The sequence below is a fragment of the Protopterus annectens genome, chromosome 5.part0, assembly GCF_019279795.1.
Source record: "Protopterus annectens isolate FY-2018-M chromosome 5.part0, PAN1.0, whole genome shotgun sequence".
NCBI classification, from domain to species: Eukaryota; Metazoa; Chordata; order Ceratodontiformes; family Protopteridae; genus Protopterus; species Protopterus annectens.
In genome coordinates, this window is record NC_056735.1 from 1,251,779,982 (window position 1) to 1,251,799,184 (window position 19,203).

The 19,203-nt window shown below is 41.1% G+C and overlaps 1 protein-coding gene across 1 annotated transcript in view; it reads left to right on the forward strand.

Moving 5' to 3' along the window:
- The window catches only part of CBLB (Cbl proto-oncogene B), a 1,559,167-nt gene that overhangs the window by 1,267,332 nt on the left and 272,632 nt on the right, over window positions 1-19,203 (forward strand). The window contains exon 12 of the mRNA XM_044071985.1: window positions 543-637. Within this exon, the coding sequence (XP_043927920.1) occupies window positions 543-637 (95 nt within the window). The remainder of the gene's footprint in view (window positions 1-542; window positions 638-19,203) is intronic.

A 19,203-nucleotide genomic window follows, 5' to 3' on the forward strand; every position in this document is an offset into this window, starting at 1 on the left:
TCAGGAGTAACATTTTGCTGTCTACAGCTGACAATGCCCACCCCACTTAACTCCAGAGACTAAATTTAGCCTTGAAAGGGGGGTGTAACAATAGTGCTTGAAAAATGAGCTTGTTTGCAGATAAAGCTGTTTCTTGATGGAATGGATTGCAAGCACCAACAAAGAATGGATTGCAAGCACCAGCAAAAAAAACATAAGTACTAAAAACTTTCATGGAGAGTCTTGATAAGAGTGTGGGATATAGTTTATCCTTTTATTTAGGTTGTATATTACAGGGATGTTTTGTTCCATGCACCGTATGTATTTCACTTCAGAGTATTACAATTTACAGTATAAAACAAAGGATAGCATTTAACAGTATGTGCTTGTGGCATTATGTAATAAATATCTGGAACTCATGGAACTGGTAAAACTGACACATAAGCAACAATAAGTGTTAGTTGATCCTGCTAAGTATTTTCATAACTGACTTGGTTAGCACAGTGATAAAAAATGCTTGCAAGTTATTTGATACATTTCTGATTTGATGATTCTTCATCTAGGTTTCTTCCAATGGCTGTTTAGGAAATGAAGAATATGACATCCCTCCACGACACTCCCCAGCTGCCTCAGTTGGTAATTTGCTGTCTAGCATGAAGTAAGTTGATGTGTATTTATCTTTTCCTAATATATATTCTGGCAAAGTGGACCATTTTTAGATGCATCTTTAGAGGTCTAAGATTATGAAATTTCCTTTGGAGGTAACAGAGGCGCATTTCTGAAGTTTCTTTAAGATGAGTAGTGGATGAGCAAAGAATGTGACTTCCTAATTGGGGCCAGTAGTAAAGGTAATTCACCAGTAATTGAACAGAAGCAAAAAGATCTGGAAGTCAGAGCTGTGCATTTAGTGTATATTTAGAAATAATGTGAACTGATCTGAAGTAGTTTACTTCATTTGGTCTTCAACCCGTGGGTCTCGGATCCGACACGGCCTCATTTTCCAGCTATGGATCCAAGCTCCAGATTCCTCCCCTTACCCATAATGCCCCTCTGTCTCCCTTCTTCCTTCAGATCTCGTTTGCTGCCATAGTGGTTACAAGTGTGGTTTCTGAGCTCCAGCTAGTTGGTCACGTAGGTGAACAAAAACTTTAGTTTTTCTTTCGGATTTTTTCCTGTTTTCTTCTTTATATCTTTTCTTTCCTCCCTGCGTCTGCATCGGACAAAAAAAAAACCTTTCTCCTCTTTTCTCTGTCCTATCTGGAGAGCGTGTGTGTGGGCCTGATTTGGTGATGGCAAAAGCCCCCTAGGAAATGCACAGAGTGTGGCCATAAGCTATCTCCAGTGGATGGCCACACTCTGCGTGGTTTGCCTTGGTGCAGACCACTTCAAGTCCCCTTGTCCTATTTGCACTGGCTTCAAACCCAGGGCACTTAAGGACAGGTGGGACAAACTGATTTTGGTTGTTCCCCTCTTCAGGGACTACTGTCCCTTCTTCCCCATCACATCAAAGTGGACAGGTGCTCCCAGAGGTTTCTTTGCTTCCGGCTGGGAGACCATCACTACCAGTTCAGAGCCCTTCCCTTTGGTCTCTCCACAGCCCCCAGGGTGTTTACCAAGGTGATGGCAGTAGTAGCGGCTCACCTGAGGCTTCAGGGTATTCAGGTCTTTCTGTACTTGGACGATTGGCTCTTTGCTGCCCCTTCAGAGCATCTACTGTGCCAGGCCAAGGATTACTTAATTCAGTTAGCAAGCAAACTGGGTATTGCCATCAATCTGAACAAATCTTCTCTAGCACCGGTCCAGATTTTGGATTTTTTTGGGACGCATTTGGACACTCATCAAATGAGGGTTTTTCTCACCTCGGACAAGATTCGCAGTTGGATTGCATGTGTTACAAATTCTTTACACTCGAGTCTCTACCACCGAAGCAGTTCTAAGGGCATTAGGTTCCATGACAGCCACAAGCAATCTCCTGCCGATGTCTTGCCTTATATGAGAGTTCTTCAATGGACACTTGCTGTCCAGTGGTCCCTGTTAGACCTTTGTTTCTCCTTTCCAGTGAAAATCTCAAGGGTATGCAGGGACTCCCTTCGGTGGTGGTGGTGGATTCAATCTCCGTATCTCCTGAAGGGACCCTCCTTTCACCCTGCCTTTCCCAAAATCACGGTGACCATGGACGCCTCATAGCTAGGGTGAGGGGGCCACTGCTCGGGATGGACAGTCTAAGGCACGTGGTCCCCCTCAGAGACCAATTTGCATATCAGTGTTCTAGAGATGAGGGCTGTCGTCCTTGCATTGCAGGCACTTCATGCCCATCTTCCTCTAGGGACGATTGACAGACAATGTCAGTAGTCTGGTACATCAACAAACAAGTGGAAACCAGATCTTATCCCTTCTGTCGAGAACCCATGAGAGTGTGGGAATGGGTGATCTCCACCGGCTGCTTTCTAGTAGCAATGCACATTCTGGGACAGTACAACATTCTAGCGGACAGGCTCAGCAGATCTATCCTGTTGCCTTACAAGTGGTCTCTGAAGCTTTCTCAGATCTTTCTAAAGTGGGGTCGGCCTTGCTGCAATCTCTTCACATCTCCTTCCAATGCAAAATGCAGCGAGATTTTGTGCTTTGAACCCCCCGGAGGGGGGGGGGGTTCATGCTTGGCCTCCCGGTCTCCTCTATGCTTATCCTCTGCTTCCTCTTATGTTGAAGTTTCTTCAGAAAGCTCGAAGCCTGAGGAGCACTGTGATCCTCTTTGCCCCATTCTGGCCTCGCCAGGTTTCATTCCAGTCACTGTGGTCTCATCTAGTTCCTCCATGGATGTTGGATCCAGTTTTGGATCTTCTTTCTCATCCCTCAGGGATCCCTCACCCAGATCTGGACAATCTGAAGCTCACGGCTTGGCTGCTCCGGTTCCCATGATTATCAGGACTCCTGGATTGTCGTCTCCTGTTAAGTCCATTTTAGTTGTGGCTCACAAATCCTCCACCAGAAAGGTGTATCATAGTAAATGCAGACGTTTCTCCATATAGGCCACTCAGCGGGCTTTGACCCCTTTCACAGCACCTCTTTCAGCAGTCTTAGATTTTCTGTCAAGCATCTTTCATCAGGGTGCTATTGGCAGCTATTTCTGATTTCCATGTGGGGGTGAATGTCTTCCCTGGCTTCTTCCAAACTTTGTAAGACCTTTCTTAAAGGTGCTTTTCTACTTAGACCTCCGGGTAAGGACCCTACGCCTCCGTGGGATCTTACTTCATGTTACAGGCATTGGTTTCTACACCCTTTGTACCTGCAGCATCAGTTGATTTGCAATTTTTGACCTGGAAAACCGCTTTCTTGGTCACCATTACCTCAGCCAGAAGAGAGTCAGAGCTTCAGGCTCTTTCTATTAAGGTGCCTTACATGATCTTTCACAAAGACAGAGTGTTGCTGTGCACTAATCCATCTTTTCTTCCTAAGGTGGCCTTGGAAGCCAATATTAATCAGACTATAAATTTACCATTTTTTCCCCCCAACTTCCAGAACAAAGGGGAATACAAGCTGCATCTGCTTGATGTTCATAGACAATTGAGATTTTATTTACACAGGACAAAACCCTTTCGCAAGGCTGATCAACTTTCCATGTTTTATGCTAAACCCTTTTTAGGCAAGCCAGTTTCCAAGGTAACAGTTGCTCTCTGGATTTCTCTATGCATTGCTTGAGCCTATGCTGTGAAAGGTAGGTCTCTGCCAGGACAAGTGAAGGCAGATTTCACCTGATCTATGGATACGTCAGCTGCCTTCTATTCTAAGGTGTCTTTGGACTATATCTGCTCAGCAGCTATGTGGTCCTCATCTCATACCTTCATTTCTCATTACAAGCTGGACAGTGTGTCTAGGAACAGAGCATCCTTTGGCTCTGCGGTGCTCCGGAACATCCTTCCATGAGGGCCACCCAGGGGTTTTTGGTAGCCAGGCTGAAGACCAAATGAAGTAAGCCACTTAAAATAAAGAAATTATGTACTCATCATAACGTTCCATCTGAGTAGTTGTACTTCATTTTTCTTCAACCCCCCCCCCCTCCTTCCCCCTGACCTTATCATTGATGCAGTCTGCATTTAGCTTTGCATAAAGTATGTGGCCCTTGATGCTGTATAAGCCTGGGAGTGTCATGGAAATTCTTGTTATGATAAGGTGATATTGGGTCGGGTACCTAATACCTCTTAGGCAACAAACTCGATCTAAAAGGAGACGGGGGGGGGGGGTGATGGATAAGGGGGAGGAGTCTGGAGCTCGGATCCATAGCAGGAAAATGTGGCTGTGTCTGTATCAGAAGAAAAATTCAGACGAGTCACATCTGCCTCAGGTGATGAAAAACTTCTTTATTAGCAGCTAACCAGATTACACATCATGTTGGCTAAGATGATCTCCTCCTCTGGTCAACTTGTTTACTGACATCAACTTTTATACTCCAAGCAAAACAACTTTTTGTTACATTTCTGACCGTTGACAGTTGGCTATGGAAAAACACCTGTGGTAAACACGTTTATCAAAAATTACCTCAAACCAACAGTTACTGCAGAATGTTCAAGAAGCACAGAATGTTCAGTTCAACAATGGTAGCTCAAAATTTCCAGGACACACAGCCTGCTTCAGTAAATTAACTCTTACTCGGCCGTGCATCCTTATCCCAGGCTTCACTAAGCTATAACCAAGTCTCTTTATTCTGAAAAGCAGAAAACATATTATTCAGGTTCATAAGCAATGCTGCATTTTGTTCACAGATGAGGCCCATCTTTCATAGGCATATCCCAACAAATAACATGTTCACTTTGCAAGAAGAGGAAAAAGACAAATAACAGTATGTTTTTAAAACTTTTCTCTTAACATTTCCCCCCTGAAAACACTTTTTATTTGTCTTTTTATTTCAGCAATATATGGTAAAAACTAAGTTTTTCTTTGCATACATTACTTCATTGGCAAGACAAACTTTTAAACTTCAAAAACATTTGCAAAAGTCACATTTCAATGTACTCACTTTCACCAGTCTGTTGCAATTGCTGGTACATTGTCTTCGTAACAGCAGTATCAACCAGTCTTTGTAGAAGACCTCTGATACAGGGTATACAACAGCAACCACATACCACCACGATAGCCACAGCGGCTCCAATGGACACCAGGAAACTGCTGATGAGATGACTCCATTTTCCAAACCACGCTTGTAGAAAGTCTGTAAAGGGATTATTTACCCCAGAGTTCTCTGCCAATTCTTCGGATTATATTTCCAAACCTTTCAAAGCTCGAGTGATACTTCTGTCAGGCGCAGTTTTGTTTGGAATGTACGTACAACAGAAAGACCCAAACATCTTGCAAACTCCTCCTTCTTTGGCCAGGAGCATATCCAACGCAATTCGATTCTGCCATGCCACCTGCGAAGTGACCTCTAGTTGTTCAGCAATTCCTTTCAATGCATCTTTGGTATAGTTCACAAAACGCTGCTGGTTATAGTAAATGTAGTTGATCCAGTCCACATTCTTATTAGGTTGAATCCAGACAAAGATGGATGTAAAACCAGCTGCTATTTGGTTTATTGCTTTGTATTCGTCAGGTACGCCTCTTGGTACGCCAATGCTATCGATGTAGACACCGTTATCGAAGGATTGCTTCGGTGCCTCTCTTTTTCTCCTACTCAACCACTTCGGCTTTATTTCAGGTTCTCTTACGAAATTGCTTGCTGGAACTGGGAAAATGTAGAATGGCAGAATTAACTTTACAAGTGCACAAGTTTCCTTCCAGGGAATCGTAAGCCTTGATCTGCGTTTGTTGTCTCCACATAACCACCATACATCTGCTAAACTATGTGTTTGGTTCTCCAGAAATGGATTTTCATTGCCATTCACAGTAACATTGCAATAGTTCTGTCCCATATTGCCATAATTCTTCCCTGTGCCATCTCTGGAAATGCACATATACGAACCTGGATAGGAAATCGCTGCAGGTGGTTTCTCAACTTTGCTTATGACTGGAAAACGCTGAGTTTCATTTTTGCATTTATCTTCAGTTTTGTTGAAGAATAATTTCAACAGACACGTTAGGTTACCTTCATCTTGCATCAATGGGACTGTCGCTAGTTGCTGTTTACCTTCAGCACAAGAAATACAGTTCTCACGATGTGCTTCTCGGGTACTATATCTAACCCAAGGTAACCATTCATTATGGTGTACGAATCCCATCTCGAGTAACAATTGTTCTTCTGCGAAGGCACAATCTGCTTTACTTGTAGCATTTTTAAGGCTTTGTACTTTAAGTTGGAGGGTTCCCAAAGGATCAATTCCAATTGGAAGAGACACTCCGATTCCATAAACTCCTGAATCACTTTCTTGTGGTGACACAATGGTTATAGTAATTACTTCGGTACCTTGGAAATGTGCAATTTTTATTCTTTGTTGCCTGCTTTTATCTTTCTCTGGTATCACTGCACCACTTGTTTCCCATCCATTCACATCTGTTGACCACCAAACATTTGACCAGGACGTACAGTCTCTATTGCACAAGTATTTTGCATGAGTCAAGAAATCATTATTGTTCCATTTAGAACAGTCCAAAATTCCTTCACAAAGTTTCACCTTAAACACAGTAGTAACACCTGTTTGCATTTGCAGCACCACCATTCCTTTTTCTCTTGCAACTGTTCCTTCTCACATGGACATATTTACTTTCGCCACCAAAATCATCATCATGTAACAGTTCAAGTACCAGTTGAACATGGCCATCCTCCCTAAGGACTACCTCGCGCTGTTGGTTTCTTCACTGGGTTTGAGACGAACTAACCCTTATTGGGCTAATCCCCCTTTGTAGCCAGACTTTGCGCTCAGAGGTCCGGTGGAGTTTGACCAATATCAATGCCAGAAGGAAGAGCCTTGAGTTTTTTACAGTGGGTGATATGAATCCACAAAGTCCTCTCAGCGATCTTTACAGCCGTAGGTGTCGAGATAAGTACTTGGTATGGACCTTCCCACCTGGGGGATGACCAATTCTTTCTCTCCACAATTCGGATCCACACCCAGTCCCCGGGTGCCACGCTTAACAAGGTTTCATTTCCGGAATCTGCAAAGGAGTCATTGGTTACAAGATACTTGACATTTAGCAGCTTCTTCATATAATCCGCTAGATCCTCACCCCCCTCACGTTCCGCTGGCAACAATCCTTGCCACTGCGGGACGTAATATGGTCTCCCAAACAAAAGTTCAAATGGTGTAAGTCCTTTGTAGGAGGGTGAGATTCGCATATACAGGAGTGCCAAAGGAAGGCACGCAGTCCATGATCTATGTGTTTCTGCCATCAGTTTGCGGAGCTTACTCTTCAAGACACCGTTGTGTCTTTCCACCAGTCCAGCTGACTGGGGATGGTAAGCACAATGGTACTTGAGATCAATTTGAAACACTTGACCCAACTTCTTAACAATCTGGGTAACAAAATGAGACCCATTATCACTGTAAATGCGTCTTGGTAAACCAAATCTGGGAATTATTTCTGTAGTCAAAAGCTTTGCTACTGTTTGTGCATTTGGGTGCTTTACTGGAAAAGCTTCTATCCATTTAGAAAAAGCATCAATAATGACTAAACAGAACCTTTTTCCCTCTGAGGGTGTGAATTCAATAAAGTCCATACAGAGTGTGTGGAATGGATATGGAGGGGTGGGAAATGCCTGCTGAGACTTTTTAACTCCCCCCTGAGCATGGTACTTTGCACATAATAAACAAGATAAACAGAATTGCTTTGCATAAGTTGAAAACCCCTTACACCAAAACACCTTAGACACTATTTGAATCATCGTCTGTACTCCTACATGGGCAGGTCCATGGCTAACCAATGCCGCATACCTAAAAAGGTTTGAGGGTAATACCATTTTGCCATCTGATGCCCTATACAACCCATCCTGTTGAGTGATACCATATTTTACCCAACTTCTGTATTGTCCATGTTTGCATTACTTTTAGTGTCTCTAAGTCTAAGAGGTGTCCGGGCTCTAAATCGTTGTAATGTAAAAGCAAATAATTTCCCTGAGCTGCCTTTTTTGCAGCCATATCAGCAAGTGCATTTCCCCTGGAGAACAGGATCTTTTCTGTTGGTATGTGCGGAACATTTACATATCGCTATCTGAAGTGGTAGTTGCACTGCATCTAACAACTGTAAAATTAAATCTCTGTGATTTATTGGTTTGCCTGTCGCAGTAACCATTCCCCTATTTTTCCATTGTTGAGTGAAAACATGTACAGTGGAGAAAGCATATTGAATTTCTGTATAAATTGTCACTTTCTTACCCTCCTCTAAGGTACAAGCTCGAGTCAAAGCCACCAACTCAGCTGCTTGTGCAGAATAAATGTTTGACAATCTTTTTGCCTCCAAAACTTCAGTTTCTGTGGTAACTGCATACCCTACTAGTGTTTTTCCTACAGTGTCTTTCTTTGCTGATCAGTCTACAAACAAAACAAGATCAGAATCTCCAACGGAATATCCGTTAAATCTGGTCGGGGAAGCACTTTGTCATGAATGCTCTCTAAACAAACGTGTGGAGTACCTTCCTCTGGAGTCAGCAAAAGTGTCGCCGGGTTAAGAGTAGCACATCTTTCTATGGTCATATGAGGCTGTGTCAGCAGCACTGTCATACATGACAAATGTCGACTAGGAGATAAAAAGGTTATCTTATCTTGCAAAAGTATAGTAGCTACTGAATGTGGAACCCGCAATTGTAATGGGTGAAACAAAACTAATGATGCTGAGGCTTGTACTGCCATGGCGGCTGCCACTACAGCTTGAACACAATGCGGCAATGCCCTTGCAACAGGATCTAATCTGGAGGAGTAGAAAGCTATCGGTCTCTGTTTATCCCCATGTACTTGTACCAGAACCGAAGTCATATATCCTCCCTTACAATCAACCATTTGTATAAACGGCTTAGAATAGTTCGGAAAACCCAAAACAGAGGATCCTGCTATCAATTGCTTAATTCTATTAAATGCCTGTATTGCCCTATTTGTCCACTGTATATTATTCTTAGCTGCCATGGGAGTGTCATAGATTAGTGTGGTCAATGGCCCTACTTCCTCAGCATAGTTAGGGATCCATCTTCTACAAAAATTAGTCACACCTAAAAATGACATCATCTCCCGCTTAGTCGTAGGCATAGGTGCTTCAAGAATTGCTTGTTTTCTTTTATTTTCCAATTGTCTACCTGCCTGCGAGATTAAATAACCCAAGTACTTTACTTGTGCTTTCCACAATTGTAACTTCTCTTTATTTACCTTATGTCCTTGCTCAGCTAAAAAACTAAGAAGGGTAAGGGTATCCCTTTTACAACTTTCCTGCGTGGGTGAGGCCAACAAACTATCATCTACATACAACAGAACCTGGCTTCCCTCTGGGGGAACAAACTGAGCTAAATTCGCAGCCATTTCTTGTGCGAATATTGTCAGACTCTCACAATAACCCTGTGGCAATCTGGTGCAGGTGTATCTTTTACCTTGATAAGTGAATGCAAACCAAAATCTCCTCTCCTTATGTAGTGGTATGGAGAAAAAAGCATTGCTTATATCTATGACAGAAAAGTATCTGTGCTGAGGTAGTAAATCATTAAGTAATGTATAGGGGTCAGGGACCACCGGTGCTGTTGGGATCACATCTGAGTTAACTGCTTGTAAATCCTGAACCAACCTCCATGACCAATCCGGTTTCTTTACAGGAAACAACGGAGTATTGCAGGCCGAATCTGGGCATTCAACAAGAATTCCTACCTGTTTTAGCTGCTCAATAACTGGCTTAATTCCTTCCTCTGCTTGTTTACTTAGCGGGTATTGGTGCTTACGAGGTCTAAAACCTGACTTTGGAGTTATACAAACTTAACCTGCTGTTTTCATCAGTCCCACATCCCGTTTACCTTTTGACCATAAATCTACAGGTAAGGCACTTAACGCACTATCTTCCTCTTGAGTTAGAAGGATTTGTCATGCCATTTCTGTTTTGTCATCCCTGAGGTGCACACTTGGTTGTGCCCAAGTCACCCAATTTAATCTTTGTACCTGGATCTGTTGATAGTTCAACTGACTTTCTGACATTGTGTCCCAATTCGTTCCCTTTTTCGCCAAATCTACCCAATGTGTCCCCACCACTTTAGTAATTGAAATATGTGGGCTATAATCTGAGCGATATAAAGAACTCATTTCCTTGGTCAAAGTACAAGTCACTGCTGTATTACCTTGCGTATCCCAAAACATATCATTCAAAATTATCCTTGCACGTTTGTGCTTAAACAGTTCTTTTTCAAATTCTTTATCCGGACCAGGGGCCTTTCTATAGAACATTGTACAATGTAAGTGTGCCGCAACCTGCGGTGACCCACTCCTAGATTTACTTAAAGCTAGGTTGATCAAATCTGTATCAACCCTCCCCGGCCCGTTTGAAATCAAGTCCTGGCTATACCAGTAAAACAAGTCTTGTACTCCCTGTACCACCAAGCCATCCGCTAACCTTTTCGCCTCATTGCCTTTAGGTGTGGGAATTGCCGCTATTCCAAACAAATGTATCAAATCTCTTCCCAGCAAATTAACTGGACAAACTTTCGATATAATTACCCTACACCAAACAGTTTGGTTTGTTTGCGGATCTGTGAACAATAGAGGATGAGACAGTGGTTCCTTATAGATTTTCCCGTTTGCCGCTTTCACAAGGACAAACTCATCTGTTTCGCAGTTCGGAGGCAGAACTGCTGGACCCAAAAGTGTACGCGATGCACCTGAATCACATAAAAACTCCACTTTTTGTCCCTCAACCAAAAACTCTATCATGGGTTTTTGATCTAGATGCATAGCAATACCCAAATTTGCCAGGTTTATGACTTCACAGTCACAATCCCGCCCTTCCTTATGAGTGTTCTGACATTCATCGCAGAGAGTGTCTGCCTCATCATCATCACAATCATTCTCACTTTCTTCTTCTCTACAATAATCATAATAATGAATTTGGCGCCTTCCTTTACTATCATATAGTCATGCGGAGCCCTTGTTCGTAAACTGTGGGGGGTGTTGCCACTCTTCACAGTCGGCAGCGAAGTGCCCACGTCTACCGCACTTGAAACATTCTCCACGTTTTAACCATCCCTCATATTCCTCCGACTGTCCACCCAGTTCATTTAATTGTCCCATTTCGGGCCCCCACGTTTTTTTACGCCACCATGGCGCCCTTGCCTCCTTTGGTCCTGTACCAAGAATATACCACCATCATCCCCTACTGCTAACACTTATACTTTCTTTTTCTTTTTTAAATTGAAATGTCGCTCAGCATGCCGTGCATATTCAAACAAAGGTTGCAGTCTACATGTTCTATGATCTACCATATGCTTAGTTATAAAACTACTTATCGGAGCCTTACAACCCTTAAGAAAAGCATTTTTCAATTGCTGCTCATACGGACTATCATTGGTCTGATCCTGCGGAATCATCATTCCACAATGGTTATTGAACACTTCTGTCAATCTTACAATATAGTGATCTACAGATTCATCATAATTTTGAATGCACTGATTTATTACTGTCCAATCTGCTCTTGGACGCCACTTATCAGAAATTCTCTTTAACAGATCAGTGACTCGCGTGTCTAACACCCCAGAATTATGCTTTAATGTAGTGCCGTCATCTGCCTTACAGGTCCAAGTACCACAAACTAAGTGCCAATCTAGACCCAGGATTTGTCGCACTACTTGTTCTACTTCTAAACCATTTAGATGATAACTTAAACGCATACCAACTATGTCCTCAGAAAACTTGTGAAAATTAACTTTGGGATGAGGAATACCATCTGTAGCTCATTTTATATCCTCTCTAGCCCAGGGACGATAAACTAAAATAGTTGTCTCTTGTCCAACATCCCCTGCTTGTGGGTTTGCAACTTGTATTAAGGGAAGAGCTTCTGAGTAGTCAGAAAGTTTAATGGCCCAACGTCCTTGCCCTGCTGGTCCTGACCTTAACTGCATAGGTTGGTCTACCTGTTGCAAAGCAACCTTGGGTACTACGGGAATTTTCGGGAAAATTGGTGGGGTCACAACACTTCCTTGAGCAGCCAATAACCCACCCTGCTGTACAGATCCCACATCTTCAGACTGATATTAAGGAGGTTCTGCCGGTACGGCAGCAGCAATTTCCCCATACGGTGGGGCAGTTGCCTGCCTTTGTACCGCACAAACTGTATGCTCATCCTCCTTATCTAAAAATAAAACTACTTTTCCACTTGGCACCAGTGATCCCTTTTGATTTATTTTTTCTTTTTCCTGGCACTGTTTTTCTTTTATAGCTCGTTTATTTGCCTCTTCTAACCATTTTTGTGCTTGGGGAAATCCCAATTGTCTTTGCTTTTTAGTTCTAGTTCCTGCATCTCTTTTCAAATCTCTAACCAATTTTGCACAGGCATTCTTATTCAGTGTACCATCAAAATCATATTTCAACTTCCACTTTTTCAAAAATTTATCATTATTTTCATTTAAACCTTTCATATACTTAGCATCAACATTTAAACAGACATCACTCTCACACTTGCAGCAACTTGAACCCATGTTTCCCCTAGATTTCTTACTTTAGGACTATATCAAAGTTACTTTACAAGACTTATTATAAAATGGGGCTATCTTAACGGGTGATCCTAACAAAATAATCTTAACAAGTAATCCTACCCACCCTTAACTAAAAATAAAACCCTTGTTGACGAGGTTAAATTAAAATAAAAGAAAATTTATTTTTCATCCTACCTGAACCAGATGAGACTCCGTTTCCCCTTTTCATTCGGAAACCGTCCCTCAGATAGGGATCAGAGAGTGGCCGGCCTCCTCTCAACGACAAATCAGTTGGAGGGCTTTCAGTCGAGGGAATCTTAAGATGAGAAACCCTCACCTGCACAGGTTTTTCGGTCTCTCTGTCGGTCTGATCCGTATCTTTGTAGAGGTTTCCGGTCTGAAGGACCAAAATGTCAGAAGAAAAATTCAGACGAGTCACATCTGCCTCAGGTGATGAAAAACTTCTTTAGTAGCAGCTAACCAGATTACACATCATGTTGGCCAAGATGATCTCCTCCTCTGGTCAACTTGTTTACTGACATCAACTTTTATACTGCAAGCAAAACAACTTTTTGTTACATTTCTGACCGTTCACAGTTGGCTATGGAAAAACACCTGTGGTAAACACGTTTATCAAAAATTCACTTTGCAAGAAGAGGAAAAAGACAAATAACAGTATGTTTACTTTTCTCTTAACAGTCTGACCCAATGTGGATCTGAGGCTCACAGGTTGAAGACAAATGAAGTACAACTACTCAGATGGAACATTATGGAGAGTACATAACTTCTTTTTTCAATGTTTTTTTTTTTTTTTTTTTTTTTATGAAACCTCCATTTCATTTATATATTGAGCAATTTAGGTTTTAAGGTTTTTGCTTGTTTTGTGTTTTTAGATGCAGTTTTAGCGAACTATTTTTGAAATCACACATTTGCAGCCATTAAGTGAAACAAAGCTTGATGTAGGTTGTTAGTCCTTTCTCTGTGGTTTTGGTGTAATTAAGTAAATGGTGCGTTAATTCTATAGTGAGACTTGCTCACTGCAGAAAAAATGCTTTTGTTGAATCTCCATTATGTTGTACTGTGTGGGTTCTTCCTAAGGAATTCATTTTTGTGTTTAAATACTTTTAAATGAACACCCATCTAACTGAATGGTCCCAGAAGAATATGGCTGCGTCTTGAACTTAGTGGTACATGACAGGCGAATATTCAGTCCAGTAAAAAGATTTAGTTCCTTCTTTTTTTAACATTCTATTTAATCTCTTTCTCAGTCATAGTTTTCCATTGATTGTTTAATTTGGTAATTGTGTGTTGTCTTTTGGAAGTAAAAGTTATCACCATTATCATCATCAACCTCCTTTCTCCCATTTTCTATATGGGGTTGGGGTGTACTGTCAGCTGTCGCCATCTCTCCCAGTTCAATGACAGTCTTCTACCTTCTTCGACAGGTTTCTCTCTCACACATAATGATTTTGGATCCCAAGCCAGGTAGCTGTGCTGAACTGCCCCTCCATCTTGTTTCCTGGATACATTAAGCTGCGTCTTGTCAGTGAACCTACATTGCGTGTAACAATTCTTCATATATGGCAGGCTGATTGCTTTTACATACAGCTTTTGCTCAACAGAACTATACTAGGTAATCCAAACTGGGTAATTGGACACCGGCTGGCAAGTAGGTTAACTCAGAGCTATTGGGCTTTATAACGAAGAACACTGTCAAGAAGGGTTCCAAGGAACACCGGACAGAAAATGTTAAATAAAAGCAAAGTTTTAATACTGATTAAATTCAATAAAATCCAGTAAAATCAATGTAAGCGCTTGCGTTAAAATAATATTAACTTCATCAGACATAAGTCAATGTGCACACCCATATTTAAATACCTTTTAAAACAATCTGATTGAACACAGAGAACCAACTAAAACTAAAATTAATAGATGTAGTTAACTTCTTTGTTGACTATTACAGCAGTTCCTCACGTTTAAAGAGTATTATCAATACTTCTAAAAATTAAATATATATACAGAACTGAATTGTTTTCTCTAAAGACAAAAGTTAAACAATTGAAAACCTTATGTTGAGCTAATAGACAAGCTTTGAGTAGTACACAAACTACATTAAAAAACATTGGACCTTTTCTAATAAAGTGCTTGTGCAGGGTCATTAAATTTGTACTATTTTTTTTTTTCCTTTCCAAGGCTTTCAATTTTAAGACGGGGGTAATGGATGTCCTATCAGTGATGCCAGGCCATTTGTCTGAGTGCAGCAGGATCTGCCATCTTAATTCTTTTAACTCCAGTTGGAGTCCCCAAGGTGTACTGTCACTAATAACATGGTCAATGGCCATAAAACTGAAGCTGCGGATGTGCCTAGCCAGTGCATTGTTCATGTTTTTCCTAATGGCATAGTCATGTTCGTAGATCCTTGCCCTAAATTTTCTCTCCGTTTTACCTATGTAAAATGCTGAGCACTGGCCTTGGGGTTTTGCAGTGTGTAATATTCTGAGTTATGTATTGATGAGGCCACGGCCTGATTTACTTTCAAAAGGAATGACGTTTGTGCCTACTAATAAGTTTAATGTTACAGACACATTAATAGATTTGAAAATGTGTTTAAGAAAATTGAATTTGTGTTTAATGCAAGATACTCATTCACAGACCAACATTAACACTAGTAGCATCTTCAGAATTAGTTCCACCTATAACCCCCCTTTACACCCTAAACTGGCAACATATAAGAAATTATGTGAGCTTGACCTATATAATTTGAATTCCCTGAACAAGAGTAAACGCAGGCAAGCACACAATCTTGTCAGTATAAACCAGAATGAACGTGACAGGTTGTTAATGCTACAAGAGCATGATGTAAGAGTTATGAAACCTGACAAGGGGGGAGGGATGGTAATTATGGATGCTTTCATGTACACAGCAAAAATAAGGTCTATTCTGGACATGAAATGCACAGAGGTGTCCCTAAACGAATTAAACACTGTGTACAAGAAAATTCATGGCCAATTAACTGAGATATTCCTTGAGAGAAGGCTAGATCTTTCCTTATATAATTATTTGAACATTATTAGTCCAAGAGTCCCAGTGATTTTTGGAATCCCCAAGACTCACAAGAGTCTTTTAGATTCGCCTATGAGACCTTTAGTGGACGGTAGGGATTCCATCACCATGGCCTGTGCCCTATATTTAGACCACGAGCTCAAGAAAATATTGCAAAAAGAACACCAGATTTGCAAGGACTCCTGGACCCTTTTAGAGCAGTTAAGAGAGTTGAATACACTGAGAGCGACATATTGGTCACAATAGATGTCAAAGACTTGTATACTATCATTCCACACACTACCGGCCTTGATTGGGTTGGAGATTTCTTATTAGAACAAAAGGTAAACCAGGAGAAGATTAATTTAATTTTAGAATTACTGGAATTAGTCTTAAAATACAACTACTTCTCCTTTCATGACATACTTTTTGCAAACAATTGGACTGGCCATGGGATCAGCTTGTGGAGGGGCATTCGCGAACATGGTCATGGCACACTAGGAGAGGAATTTTATTTTCAAATCCCAATTTTATTCTTGTGTTAAGTTGTACTTCAGGTTTCAAGATATTAGTTTAATTTGGAAGGGGTCTCCTTTCGAACTGGATGAGTTTTTACAGTACCTCAACATTACAACCACATTTTTACGGTTTTCTTGGGTAATTAACTCGACCCATATGAACCACTTAGATGTACATTTGTTCAAAGGCACACTTACTGGAAGGTAAGCTACAAGAATTCACAGAAAAGAAACCTACTCCAATTCTTTTCTGCATTACACCAGCTCCCACCCCAAACATCAAAAGAGGTCAGTGGTAAAAAGGCAACTTGTTCGAGCTGCCCATATGACCTCTGGGGAAGAGGTCTTCTTGGTAGAGTGTAGTAACTTGAAATCTGTGTTTGAAAGAAGGGCCTACCCGGTTGAACTGCTCAATGAGCTCATTGATGAAGTCATGCATAAAAGAAAACCAGGCCATTTTAAGCCCATAGTTATGTGTCTGCACTTCTGACAATAGTCCATTGGTCACTGTGATGAAAAGACTGGATGAAGATACAAGCCCCTTCCTTAGATCATTAACAGTCACTTATAATTCTGACTCTTATAGCCTGAAGTCAATTTTTAGTAAAAACTGGTACATTTTAATGGAAGATAGGGATAAATATAACTGACTGTGGTGCTGCAGTAGCATTGTCGCCTCATAGCAAGACATTGTCCCGTTCGATTCTCAGCTAGAGCGTCTTCTGTGTGGAGGCATACGTGAATGGGGGCATGCCTTCGTTGAAGGTTGTGCGTCAGGGCTGGTAACCCGGTACGTAAAAATCCAGTACCAATCATTAGCGGACCGGAGTTCCGTTGTGGCGACCCCTAACCGGGAAAAGCTGAAAGACACAAACAAGGGATATTATAACTCATTTGGATGACAAACCTATAACAACATATAGAAGAGGTCCAAATTTGAAGGACCTCTTTAGAAAGGGACAGTCTCACACAACATCTATCCGGTGTGGCATGTATAAGTGTGAGTCATGTAAATGGTGTCACAAGGTTAAAACTGGTATTAAGTTTTTGATTAATAACATGGCCTTTAAAGTAAAAGGGAGGTACAATTGCTCTTCTAAAGAAGTTGTTTATGTGGCGACATGTGACCAGTGCTCAGCGTTTTACATAGGTAAAACGGAGAGAATATTTAGGGCAAGGATCTACAAACATGAGTATGCCATTGAGAAAAACAACATGAACAATGCACTGGCTAGGCACATCCACGATAGCCACAGCTTCAGTTTTATGGCCATTGACCATGTTGTTGTTAGTAACAGGGCACCTTGGGGGGCTCCAATTGGAGTTAAAAGAATTGAGATGGCAGATCCTGTTGCACTCAGACAAATGGCCTGGCATCAATGATAGGACATCCATTACCCCCCCCCCCCCGTCTTAAAATTGAAAGCCTCGGAAAGGAAAAAAAAATAGTACAAATTTAATGACCCTGCATAAGCACTTGATTAGAAAAGGTCTAATTTCTTTTAATGTAGTCTGTGTACTACTCTTAAAGCTTGTCTATGAGAACATCAACATAAGGTTTTCAATTGTTTAACTTTTGTCTTCAGAGAAAACAATTCAGTTCTCTCAATATTTTAATTTTTAGAAGTATTTATAATACTCTTTAAATGGGAGGAGCTGTTGTAATAGTCAACAGAGGGTTAACTACTTCTATTCATTTTAGTTTTAGCTGGTTCTCTGTGTCAAATCAGATTGTTTTAAAAGGTATTTAAATATGGATGTGCACATTGATTTTTGTCTGATGAAGTTAATATTATTTTAACAAAAGCACTCACATTGATTTTACTGGATTTTATTGGATTTAATCAGTATTAAAACTTTGCTTTTATTTAACATTTTGTGTACGGTGTTCCTGGGAACCCATCCTGCCAATGTTCTTCGTTATTTGGTTTGTTTTTTGCCTTCGTTATTTTGTACTGGTCTTTATGGCAGGCACTCACTAGCCAACAGGGGTGCACACACCCCTTCCACCTTTAGCATGGATTCCTGTCATAGGTCAGAGTAGGCCCGGTCCTTAACGCACTTACCACCACCAAATACATATGCCCATTTTTGGCAACATTACTCAACATGACCAAGTCATTTAAAGCATATTTTACTTTAAGCGTCTAGCCCTGCCATGGCTTCCAGTCTGATATGTGTTGCATCTTAAGGATACTACTCACCAGAGTTTGCCCAAGGCAGTTGGTATGTATAACTCTTCCCCCATTTGGTACCATCTAGAGTCTGTGCTGCTGCCCACAACTCTGTTATACGATGAGTTTGAGGTAGAAACACTCGCCATATTTTTGTGAAGTGGGGGTACCCAATAGAGAACTCGGGGAGACCATAACCATTATTCCAAAAGTAAGTAAATATTTGTTCTTACCGTCCTCCACCCCTCTGATTTTTTTTTCTCTCACCAAGTAGGGTCAACTTTATCTCTGCTTTTTATGATTTTCTGTGGTACCACTTAAATCTGTTACACAGGGTACAAGGACATGCACTGATATTCCAGCTTCACTCGCTGGAAGCATCATATTTCTAGTATATGCTTTTCTGTAGATATGATATATATATACTCTTGTGCTACAGGCAGGAGTGTTAACATCTCCCCCTATTTATAAGATGAGTTGTTTGATGTACTTTTGTTTGTCATCAGAATTGAGAACACCATGATCACTCCTTTACCAACATGGAGTTTGCTTCACTGTTAAACATTTTCTAGATCAAACCTCAAACAGAACGTGACAATAGGTGGAATACTTGGTCATGTCCTTTGCTCTATTCTGTGGCTGTTAAGTCTTGAGCAACCACTTTCAGGACATTCATGGTCTTTGAGCTGTATAAATGTTCTCCTTGTACCTGCACTAAAGGTAGTGACACCACCCAAGGTATATTTTTTTCTAACTGGTTATACAGTTCACCTGTCTTTCTAATTGTCATTGAAAGTTCCATTATTTGATGCCTTTAGGTTACTGGACTTTTCAGTTGTACCTGCATGATCAGAGCTGTAGTAAGTCTGTGTCCTTTGGGAAATGCCCCCACATCCAGTTTGAAATTGAGCCC